Raw genomic sequence first — 12,190 nt, forward strand, 5'->3', positions numbered from 1 at the left:
CAGAAAAATAAGCTATCTGAACAGTATAAGTGTATTGAGGATATTTTTTAGATTTTACTCTGTTTAAAAATAAAATGCCTATTTAATGAAACAGGTTGTACAAAAACCACACCTGAATATCGTACTCCTTACTTTATGGCTATACTTCAAATTGTTTCCTAACTTCCTTTCTGGAAAATGATTAATAATAATAATAAATTCAGGAAAAATAAACATCAAAATACTGTCTCCAATTCCCCAAACGTACCCTGTATAAAAACTCCCACTGTGTATATTTGCTTTCCCATACTAGTCAAGAAAACATGGTTGTGCTTCATTATCAAAAGTTGACTCAAATTTCAAATGAGAATGTGAAATATATAAAAATGTTTCCTTAGAGTAGAATGAATTGGCCAGCCTAGAAGTTCTTTCTTTAATGAGACAGTAACATAAGAAAACGTTTTGTCATGTACACAGACTTGGAAACTTTCTCTGCACAGCTGTGTTATAAAATTGGGTATACTTCCTTGACCTCAGTGATTTTTTTGCCAGTAGGTGTCTATACGAATAAAAGAAATTTTTATTACTGTTCCTTAACCTATCATATTTGGACTATAAATTTCATTGAAATTATTGTTATGGTATCTAGGAAAAGTATAAGTTTCACCCAACAGGTAATAACTGTTGCTCTCCAAAGGCAAGAGAGGAAAACCAGTTTCATCAACTATTAGTTGTGATAAAGAATCTTTGGTTTTCTTATATTTCTGAGAGGCAATGATGCCTTCAGAGTACACATTAGAACTTCCTTATTGTTTCAGTACATTCCCATGATTTCAGAGTGCACTTTAATTCTCAATTTATTATTGATATAGATCAACCAAATGTAACCCTGTAGTTCCTCGTGTATTTTTAGAGTTTTTCCTTGCATGCAGTTTTGTTTAACACAGGTCACAGTAATGGATCATTTATACAGAGTAACGGATTGTTTCCTCTTTCTGCCAACTGATTTGATCAGCCTGAAGTTCCTTAGATACTGTGGGTTACATAACTAGTATGGAATCTATATGGTACATTTTTTAGTATGACAGTAACTGTATTAACCATTTACTCCTTTGGACATTTTAATAAACACAGGGAAGCCCGTTATTTTGAAGTGAATAAACTTGAAACTAAAATGAGCAATGAGTTACCATACCGGACTCAATTACCAGACTTCTTGGAAAACAGATTATTTTCATTAGTTGATTGTTCTGGTTAACTGTGGATTGGCCAGGGAAAAAAAGACAAAAAACAAAAACCATTTCTTTTGAACTTTCCCCTTTTAAGTGTTTGTAATGTGTTTTAGCATATTCTCCTGCTTTTATAAGCAGAGTACAATAGAACATAATTTAGTTTTACTTTCCTGAAGAATTTGTAACACCTAAGAGTCCTAGTTATGAATATTTTCTCTTATCATCTCTGGTGCCATTATAAATGCAGAAGGTTTGAGAGTTGAATAGTTAAATTCTAATCAGTGGAGACTGCATTATTCAGTGACATCTAATTTTCCAAGTATCACTTATAGGATATAGTTGAAGAACCTGTAAATAAGCAAAATTACCTTTGTCCTTTCAAAATAAAAAGTTCAGAGAACATATGAGCCCCAAGGCTTAGAATGTCTTCTTTGAAGCTTGCTAATTACCTTTTATTCATAATTCCAACTATCTGGTTTCCAAGAAGAAACAGAATTTGGACACCCTCATTGTCAGCACATGCAAGTCTGCCTAATGTTCATTATAGCATAGTATTCCATTAAATGGATATATCATAATTTATGTAACCAGTCCTAATTATGGACATTCATCTCCAGTCTTTTGCTGTTCTAAATAATTCTGTTTTCCAGTTTTCCCAACTGCATTTATTGAACAACTCTTTTTTTTTTTTTCTCCACTGATACCTTTATCATAAACTTAATTCCCATATATGTTCAGGTCTGTTTCTAGACTCTTTTTTGTTCTATTGAGCTGTGTGATCCTTTTCTGATCATACAGTTTTAACTACTGTAGCTTCATAATATGTGTAATGTTTAGTAGAGCTAATCTCCCCTCTTTCTCTTCTTTTTCAGAATTTCTAGGTTTAGTGCCTTTCATTTTCCAGATGAACATTAATATAATTTGTCAAATTTCGAAATAAATATCATTTTTATTATTTTAATTGGTATTGAATGAACTGAATTGATTAACTTTGTGGGAGAATTTATATCTCTTTTGCAATGGAAGAACAAATGTCCCTTTGGATTTTAAAGTTTTCTTTATATAACTGTAGTACATTTCTTTTTACAGTGGTATTTAGCTATTATTTTTATACATGAGATTTTGTTAATGTTTAAACCATAAGCTGAAAATAATGGTAATTTTACCTTCCCAATATTTCTAACTCTTACTTTTGTTTAAATCTTGTCAAATTTCATTGATATAGTACTTCTAGGACAGTATTAACAATACAATAACCAGAGTAATCCTATTAAGATGGAAGTCAAACATATCTCCCCTGTTTTCAAAACCCTTCAAAGGCTTTTCAGTTACTCAGAGTGAAAACCAGAGGCCTATTGGACAGTCCATCATCTGCTGCCCCTGTGATCACAGCTGCCACAGCCTGAGCTGCTGTCCTCTCACATACTCGGCTCCAACTGTACTTCTTGCTTTTTCCTCAAACACCAAATTAGGTTATGTTTTATGGCCTTTGCACTTGCTCCTCCCTCTCCCAGAAAAACTCTTTCCCCAAATATCATCAGCTTACTCCGTAACTGCCTTTGCACAAAGGTCACCTTTCACTGAAGCCTTCTGTAAACACCCTATTTAGAGCTACAGCACCACTTCCAGCAATTCCTAGTCTTTTTTTCATTATCTTATTTCTTTCCTACCTCACCATAGGACTTGAGATTTACTAGTATTATACATCTCTTAATTACTTATTATTATTTTATTTTTATAATTATTCATTCCTTAGATTGTCATATAATTATTTTTAAATTATTAATCATTTATTGTGACTTACTAACATACACGTTTTATTCATTGTTATATCATTTACTCGGTTCTTTATTTAGTATTTACTGTCACTTATGTTTTTATTACTTATATCTTTCTCATGCAAAAAATGGTAAGAAAGAAGAAAAAATGGGGTAAGGAGATACAAAAACTAGAAAGCACAAAATAAGATTTTAGATTTAACTCCAGAATATTGGCATTTTTTAAGTGAAAATGTAGTAAACGTATTAGTCATGTTAGTTAAAAGACATAGACTTTCAGATTAGATAGAGATAATAATCCAACTATCTTCTAAATATAAGGCTATAGAAAGGTAGAAAGTAGAAGGGTGGGAAGGGTATATCTTGCAAATTCTAACCAAAAGAAAGCTGGTATAGCTATGTTAACATTAAACAAAATAAGCCCTAAGGGAAAAACATTACTAGAGATGAAGAGAGTTCCTTCATAATTATAAAAGGTTTACTCTATCAGGTACTAATAGTCAATAACAGAATAAAAGAGGTAATATCACTACTGGTGGTCCAGAGATTGATGTATAATAACAGGATATTATAAATAACTTCATGTCAATAAATTTGGAAGTTTAAATGAAATGGATAAATCCCTAGAAAAAGGTAACATCAAAACAGATTCTCAAGGAGAAATAGAAAGCCTGAATGGTCCTAAGCCTTTAAAGAAATTGAATCAATCAACAGTCAAATCTTTCTAAAAATAAAACTCTAGAGATTTCCTTTGGTGGTCCAGTGGTTAGGACTCGGCGCTATCACTGCTGTGGCCTGGGTTCAATCCCTGGTCAAGGAACTAAGACCCCATAAGCTGTGTGGTGTGGCAAAATCAAAACAAAACAAAACAAAACAAACTTTAGGCTTCACTGGTGAGTTCTATCAAATATTCAGAGAATAAATCATTCTATTATATTACAAAATCCTCTGAATAATGGGAAAGGAAACCATAGTCTCCAACTCTGTTTTCTCAAACTAACAAAACCTTATATGCAAACCTGGAATAAATAATATAAGAAAAGCAAATTATAGGCCAGGCTTACTCATCAACATGCAAAAGTCCTACACAAAGTATTAGGAAACCAAATATAGTAATATAGTAACATGAGAAGGATGTATCATGACCAAGGTGGGTCTATCCCAAAAATGGAAAGTTAGTTTCACATTAGAAAATCAATTGATAGTTTACCACATTAATAAATGAAAGGAGAAGAATCATACGATCATTCCAATAGGGACAGAAAAGTTATTTTATAAAACTCAGTATCGATACATGGGTTTTATCCATATAAAACTCATATCCGTATCCAATGCAGAGAGCCAAAAATACTCAAGGCATTTTTGAAGAACAAGAAAATGGGGTTTAAGTTAGTCTACCAAATATCAAAATATAAAGCTTTAGTAAATAAGACGTGTGCTCTTGGCACAGAGTTAGAAAAGTAGGCCAGTAGGACAGATTATAGAACCCTGGAAAGGACCTATTCACATATACCCAGGATTTACAACAGAAATGTCACTGCAGAAAAGCAGGAAAAGGGCAGTCTTTGCAGTTAATAGTGCTGGAACAATTGAGTTTCCATATGGAAAAAAATTAAATTAGACCCGTATTTCACACCACACATAAAAATCAGTTTCAGGTAGATTATGAACCAAAAAGTGAAAGACTAAGCCGTCGAGCTTTTAGAGATATTATTGAAGAACATTGGCTGCCAAGGAGCCTGCAGTGACTGTGAACTGTGGCCGACCTGGCTTTCTTACCGTATCGTGTTCCTATAGCTCCAGGTGGGAGTGACAAACGAGAGCCCAGCTGAGGCTGAGAAGCCAGTTTCTTCATCATTGTCTTTGCTGCCACTGCAGCTGCTAACAAGAAACCTGCTCTTCAGCCTCGAGGGAGAACTCTTCCTGTGGGGTGGGGAAGGGAGCTCCTTCTTAGCCCTTCAGCTGAGAGGCCTCAGCAGGGCAGTGAGAAACCCTGCCTCTCTCAACACCAAGGATTGCTTTATACAAATCCACCCCTGTTTGAAATCTATCAAGACTTAAGTCCAACAGAACATTGGTAGCACTTACAGGAGTTGAAGGACTCATGATGTTAGAATTACGTCAAGAGATAGGGGAAGAAATCTGAATTTGAAGGTATAAAAGTCGGGGGTTAATTGTAGTACCACTCCAGTTGCTAAAAGATTTTTTATCGTTTCTACCCCTCAGTCTTAAAGCGTGCTGTTTGGTATCCAAGTGAAATGCCAGATCCCTGAATTAAACTGCTAACATTAGACAATATGATAAAATTTACTTTCTATGTGAGCTCCAGACACCTACCAAAGGGATCATACTTTCGAAAACAGAAGAAAAAGGCTGATAATTAATGCCATACTGTTTAAGAGTTCTTGCTGATCCACATCATTAGTACTTGGTATTGTTAGATTTCTTATTTTTTGCCAGTCTGAAGGGTATATTCCATATCTCTAAGAGAGACAGCAGCCCTGTTTGACTTTGAGCCATTGGGAGCAGTCCTGAAGAATATCTTTGGACAGAAAAGGCAAAGGTGAAGCAGTAGCATACCCACTGCATATGGAATACGAGAATACGGAGACCTGTTCAAGAGCCCTGGAGACAACGGGAAGCTATCAGTTTCTTTACTTATGCTTCCCAAGACTGAAGGCGACTATAGTTAGGATGCTCATGCTACACACGCTGCTTACCCTGTGTCCTCAGCACCATAGTCATCACTGATGAATCAGGAATGCTGTGTCCCTGTGTTACGCTAGAAGGGGAAGAAGAAGGTGACCAAGTATCAAAAGGCCCAGGATCCCGAAGCTGACTTCATTCCTCCTGTGTTTGTGTTCAAATGCATTGAGTTAGGGACTTCCCTGGTGGTACAATGGTTAAGAATCCACCTGCCAATGCAGGGGACGTGGGTTCGATCCCTGGTCCGGGAAGATCCCACGTGCCACGGAGCAACTAAGCCTGTGCATCAAAACTACTGAGCCTGCGCTCTAGAGCCCATGAGCCACAAGTACTGAAGCCTGCGTGCTCTAGGGCCTGCCTGCCACAACTACTGAGCCCCCATGCTGCAACTAGTGAAGCCCACGTGCCTAGAGCCTGTGCTTCGCAACAAGAGAAGCCACCACGATGAGAAGCCTACGCACCGCAACAAAGAGTAACCCCCTCTCGCCGCAACTAGAGAAAGCCCGTGTGCAGCAGTGAAGACCCAATGCAGCCAAAAATAAAATAAAAATAAAAATAAAAATAAAACCAAGACAAATGCATTGAGTTAGAGTTCACACTGAAATTGGCATCCAGGGAGAATGATTCCTTTAACTGACTTTTCTTGTCCAGTCAGACTTCCCAGAGATCCTGTAACATTTGTGTAAATCTTTATATATAACCTTTGTATAAACCCATTGTAATACAGGCAGCTGGCTCTGACTGGAAGATTCTGGATCATCCCTGACATTCTGGAGCCCACAGTGATCTGCATCACAAGTGCCCATGAATGCCCCATAAAGGCCCCAAAGGCCTTTATTAAGCACAGTCCATGCAGCATCTCCTCTGCTTTGTGCTTGAGAAGATGCCAAGGTGGCAGAAACTCCCATATTCTGGGTGAAACTCAGCGTTCATTCAAAAAGCACATTATGAGCACTTTGCCATGTGTTGTTACCAACTCGGCATTTTAAAAATCATCTGAAAAGGCTGTGCCTCCTTGCTCCCAAAGAACATCAAGGCCACAGGGAACAGTACATTCTTACTTATGTGACAGAGGAGGAGATCTAGTAGAGATCAAATTACTGTGACCAAAAATAAACAACTAAAATATCTCAGATATTGTTGAGAGAAAAGGAAAAGTCTGTAGGAAATGGCTAAGCACTTAGCTGATAGATATGACCAAGGAAGGACAAGAAGATAGCATGATTAGAAAGAAGAGTCCTCCACAATTTTCACCCTCAAATCCCTGTTCTCTATTAGTGAGACAGACATGAAGGGAGAATGACAGGTGTTACCTGATCAACTTTAACATTTGGTCAGTGCCATCAAATAGGTTACTATGAAAAAGGACTGTCAACAGTGGAAGGTAAAAAAGAGACTGAGTCCACAAAACCCCACCTTTACTGTCAGGTCCTACCAGGAAAAGTGCATCAAGTTCATCCAGAAGGAAGAATGTAAATACATAAGGGAAGTGGCAAATCACTGATGCCTGAAATCAAAGGAACAGACTCACAGCTGAAGTTAAACACAGCCCAAGGCTTAAATCCACATTGTAGAACAGATAAGAGGTAGCATGAAAAAATAATATCTTCTAGAATTTCTTAAACCACAGACAAAGAACAATAACTGTAAGAGAAAAGGCTGTTAAATTCAACTGCATCAAACTTAAGATCTTACCTCCATTAAGAAAAAAAAAAAAAAGAATAAGGGTTGAACAGGCAAGCCAAGAACTGCAACATGACAAAGGGCTGGTATCTAAAATAAAAAGCAACTTCTACAAATCAATAAAAAATACAACAGTCTAATAGAAAAATGTGAGACTTAAATAAGACATTTGCAAAGGATATATAGAAAATGTCCAAAAAGCATATAAAAGCCTTATTGGTCATCAGAGAAACACAAATTAGAGCCACAATGAAATACCTCTAAAACACCAGGTTAGTCAATTACAATTATAATTACAAAGTTTGCCAGTACCAAATGTGAGGAAATGTAACAATATGAACCCTCATGTCTGATGGTAGGGGAGTAAATTGGTATAAGTACTTCGAAAAACTATTTGGGAAATTGGGATTGACATATATACACTAATATGTATAAAATGGATAACTAATAAGAACCTGCTGTATAAAAAATAGATAAAATAAAATTCAAAAATTCAAAAAAAAATTGGAACTACCTATTAAAGCTGCACGTGTGCAACCATATGACCCCATATTTCTACTTCGAGGTGATATAGTCAACAGAAATACATGCACACATGCACAAGAGATGTGTGTAAAAATATTATAACAGCATATCTGTAATAACACAAATATCTGTCAGTAAAATAAATTGTGTTATGTTCTTACAGTGGAAAACTGTATAGCAAAGATAATGAGCTATCGCTACATGTATCAGCATGGTTGGATGTTATAAACAATGTTGAGTGAAGCAAGTAAAATACAAAAACATACTCTGCATGATTACATTTATATAAAGTTCATTAACAGACAAAAATTAACTATGGTATTAAGGGATAGGTATTAGTCTGCTCGAGCCGCCATAACAAAATGCCATGGACTGGGTGGCTTAAACAACTGACATTTATTTTCTCACAGTTCTGGAGATTGGAAGTCCAAGATCAGCATGCCAGCATGGTCAGTTTCCAATGAAACTTCTTCCTGGCTTGTAGATGGCCACCTTCTGTCTGTGTGTTCTCCAGACCTCTTCTCTGTGTGTTCTTGGGATGAGAGTAAGCTCTCAGGTGTCTGTCCTTATAAGGATACTAATCCTGTCCATTAGGGCCCCACTCTTATGACCTTATATAACCGGAATTACCTCTCTCTACATGCAGTCACCTTAGGAGTTAGGGTTTCGTCATATCAATTTGGGGGTGACACAGTTCAGTCTATAGCAGCATGATAAGCATTAATATAAAGCAAAATAAGGAAGTGATTGTAGTATTAAGGAATGATAAGTATTGATATAAAGAAAAGTAAGGAAGTCAGGATAGAGATTACCTAAGATGTGAGCAGAGGAAGGGGTTGTGATGGGAAGATGCCATGCTGGCAGTGTCTTGTTTCTTGACCCACACAGCTGTTCATTTTATAAATTATTTGTTAAATTGAACATTTATGTTTTATATGCTTTTCTGTATGTTATACTTAACAATTTAAAAGGTTTTTTTAAAAGTAAAATCATGTGTCCATTCTCATTTCCTGTTCTACAATCTGCTAACATTGATGAGCTGTTCCATTTATGTTATCCTATTATTTATATGGATTATACTTAACTGTTTATATGATCCCCATATAAATTATTTTTATATATTAATTTTTTTAATATTAATATGGTAAATAATGGTAAATTTTAAATGTTTTAGTGATGCTCTTTTCATCTGGTGTATTATTAAAATATATTTCATGATATTCTAATGAATTGAGTTGAAATGATATTTTTGTCCTTAAACATTTTCCCACATAGATAGAAATTCCCAGCTTCTTTTGTCCCTGACCTACACTTTATTGAGGTTGAATCAGTTGCTAAAAATATATTTGGTCCTATTAGAGATTATCTTTGGCTGGTAAGATTAAGGAATAGAGGAGCTTTTCAAAAGTGAACTATCTCCAAATATAATCAATAAAAGAAATTCTGACTAGAAATGGAGTCTTTTATGTAGCTTTATTCTCTTTTGGCATCATTAGTCAGTCAAGTTGGTATAACTGCTAAAATGGTACATTCATTTCTACTTTCAGCAATCCTTCAAAGGGATTGTGAGTTGCTGTCACAATCAAGACCTTATCTAGGAATCTGATTTCCTCCTCACCCTGAAAATTAACCCCAGCAACTTAAGGGACATCCTTATATCCTATCCAGGTCGGTTGAGGGCTGAGAAGGCAGTGGGTGGTACTTCTTCTCAGTCTGAATAGATTGTTAGCCATATTATAAAACCCAGTCCTTTGTGGATATGATATAGAAGAAACAATAAAGCAATGACTTATCCCTTAAGAAAACTCATCAAAGTGTTTTTTTTTTAATTGTAGGTAATTCGCTCTTTTCTGCTCTTTCCAACAATTGAGCGAATATCTGAGTCACCCAAAGGCAAGCTCGCCACTCCACTTTTGTGCTGGTTTCGATATGCTTTCTATGTTCCTGGCTACTTACTACTTAAACCGTGGCCTGAGAAAATCAAGTCCTTGATGATCAGAATGCTCCTTCGAAGGATGAACCTACAGAGTGAATTTTCGTTTCTGAATATGTTGGAACCGTTCTGCCTCAGTAAGCACATTTTAAAATGTATATGTTTATTCTTGTATCAGAAAGTGTTAAGAGAATAATCTCAGACAGTGGATGAGTATCAAGCAAGGAATTATTTGTTGTATTTTTCTCCCAAAAGTTTAAAACTAGAAATAAAAAGAAAATAGTGAAGGGTATTCTAAATGACAGAAAAGCCTCATCAAGCTTTAATTTTAAACCTTATCCTTCTGATTCTCCACTCTAGCTACAGGATGATGAGAAAGAATTCTTCTGTATCGAGTATATATGGAGTCCTTACAGGAATCCAGGGTGTGCCCTGTTAAGCTCAGTGTGTGAACTTTGCAAAAATCAGCCCAAGGAAATCAGGCCTAATTCCCATAGAGTGAACAGGCTATGATTTTACTTTGCTCTTTAAAAGTTTTTGGAGAAGTTTAAATTATAAAACTAATAATAAATAATAGTCATGGTAATGTAACACTGGATGCGTTACTGATGATGGTTTCTGAATGTGCCAGGGAATGTTTTTGCTACTTTACTTCTTGGCTTCAAATGTTGTTTTTAAATGTAATTTATCTGTTTAGTTAATACTAATTTATATATTTACAAATGATTTTAATAATAAAATATGCTACTTTCTTAATCCATAAAATGGGATAATAATATCCCATACCTCAAAAGATTATTATAGGATTAAATGTGATAATATATGCAAAGTGTCTATCTAGTATTTTGTTTATAATAAGCCTCCAATGAATGATATAACAACAGTTGCAGCAGCAGCAGCTAATAGCTGCTGTTCTAAGCTTTAACCTGTAGTCCTCAGAAGAACTAATAAGGTTTAGGTATTATTATTGTCCCCATTTTACAGATGAAGATACTGAGGTTCAGAGAAGTTACATGATTTGCCCGAAGTCACACAACCAGTGGGTAGTGTTCAAACTCCAGCAGTATGCCACTGTGTTAAGCTTCCTTTTACCATAGCTGCTGCTATTATTGTCTCTTTGCTCCTTTTAGTCATAAAAGCAGGACTCCTGAGTAAAGTTTACCATGCTCACCTACATCGAGTGCCACGAGATCATGTGCATAGTGAATCCAGAAACAAGTCACAGCTCTGCCTTTAGAATTGTACAGCTACAGATTGTATGGGAAGTGTTTTTCTAAATATGTAGCAAGAAGCAGTCATCACAAATACAAAGTTCAATATATTTTCTGTATTTGTGGATTTTTATGCTCTCCCCAACTTTCATTCTTTGTTATAGGCTTAGCATAGTAGCAGCAGAAGATGAGATAGGGAGTAGGGAAGCAAGGCTCAGGACAGTCATAAAAATCACAAAACACTGAAGTTGGAGATGTCCCTTGAAGACTTCTGGTCCAGCCCCTTATTTTTCCCTCATAGAAGAGAAAGAAGTGGCCTAGTAAGTGAAAATGGCACTGACTACAAGTCAGAAACCCTCAACTCTCATTTTGGTTTTGCCTCAGACTCCCTCTGTGGCCTTAATTTAGTCCCTTCCCCTCTCTGGTTCTCAGTCATTGATCAAATCAAGAGTTAGACTGGACACATTTGGAAATTAAGATCAAATGGAAATCACTTGAAATTCTGGCAAACATATATAAAACTACTCCATGTATACTTCAATAAGTCATTACAGTTTACAGGGGTTTTTTTTCCGTTCTTTAATCTTTTTCTTTTTACCCTTAGAAAGGATTTTAAAAAAGCATTCTCTAGTTAAGGAATCCATTTTCCTCCAAGGACTTCTGCTTCCAGGAAGATGAAATAGATATATTCTTCTCCCTGTTTCTCCTACTAAGTGCTAAAAATACTGCATATTATATGTAAAACAAATATAAGACTCTGAAAGGCTGAGAAGAAAGCAGACTATGTAGGGACCTTGGGACCCACAGAGCAACACAGTGGTAAGTTCCCTGGGTTTTCTTTTTACCACGTATATCCTAGACTTGGAGCCAGTGAGCCAGAAATACCAATGGGTATGGATTTTTAAAAAGCCCTGAAAAAAAGCCTGCACTCTGTAGCCAGAGGACCAGGAAAATGACAACCTTTCTAAAAGAAACTTTTGGATAATGACTGCCCTAATCTAGCCATGCACCATAGTAAAAACCGTGGCCTTATCCCTACCCAAACCAACAAAGGCCAAGTGGGAGGCCTGGACTTTACCCCACACCCAACAGTAATGAGGCACCCCTCTCCTTCCTCACTAGGGTGGTGTCCAGAAGAGGCTG

The 12,190-nt window shown here is 36.2% G+C and overlaps 1 protein-coding gene across 5 annotated transcripts in view; it reads left to right on the forward strand.

Moving 5' to 3' along the window:
* The window catches only part of LDAH (lipid droplet associated hydrolase), a gene marked incomplete at both ends in the record, with an annotated part of 81,549 nt that overhangs the window by 45,286 nt on the left and 24,073 nt on the right, over nt 1-12,190 (forward strand). For 3 of the 5 annotated variants that reach the window (XM_079720976.1, XM_079720975.1, XM_079720977.1), the window contains one exon: nt 9,739-9,973. The exons of the other annotated variants lie outside the window; for them this stretch is intronic. In XM_079720976.1, the coding sequence (XP_079577102.1) occupies nt 9,739-9,973 (235 nt within the window). The remainder of the gene's footprint in view (nt 1-9,738; nt 9,974-12,190) is intronic. 5 annotated transcript variants of the gene reach the window in all.

Source organism: Hyperoodon ampullatus, assembly GCF_949752795.1.
Source record: "Hyperoodon ampullatus genome assembly, chromosome: 15".
Lineage (NCBI taxonomy): Eukaryota > Metazoa > Chordata > Mammalia > Artiodactyla > Ziphiidae > Hyperoodon > Hyperoodon ampullatus.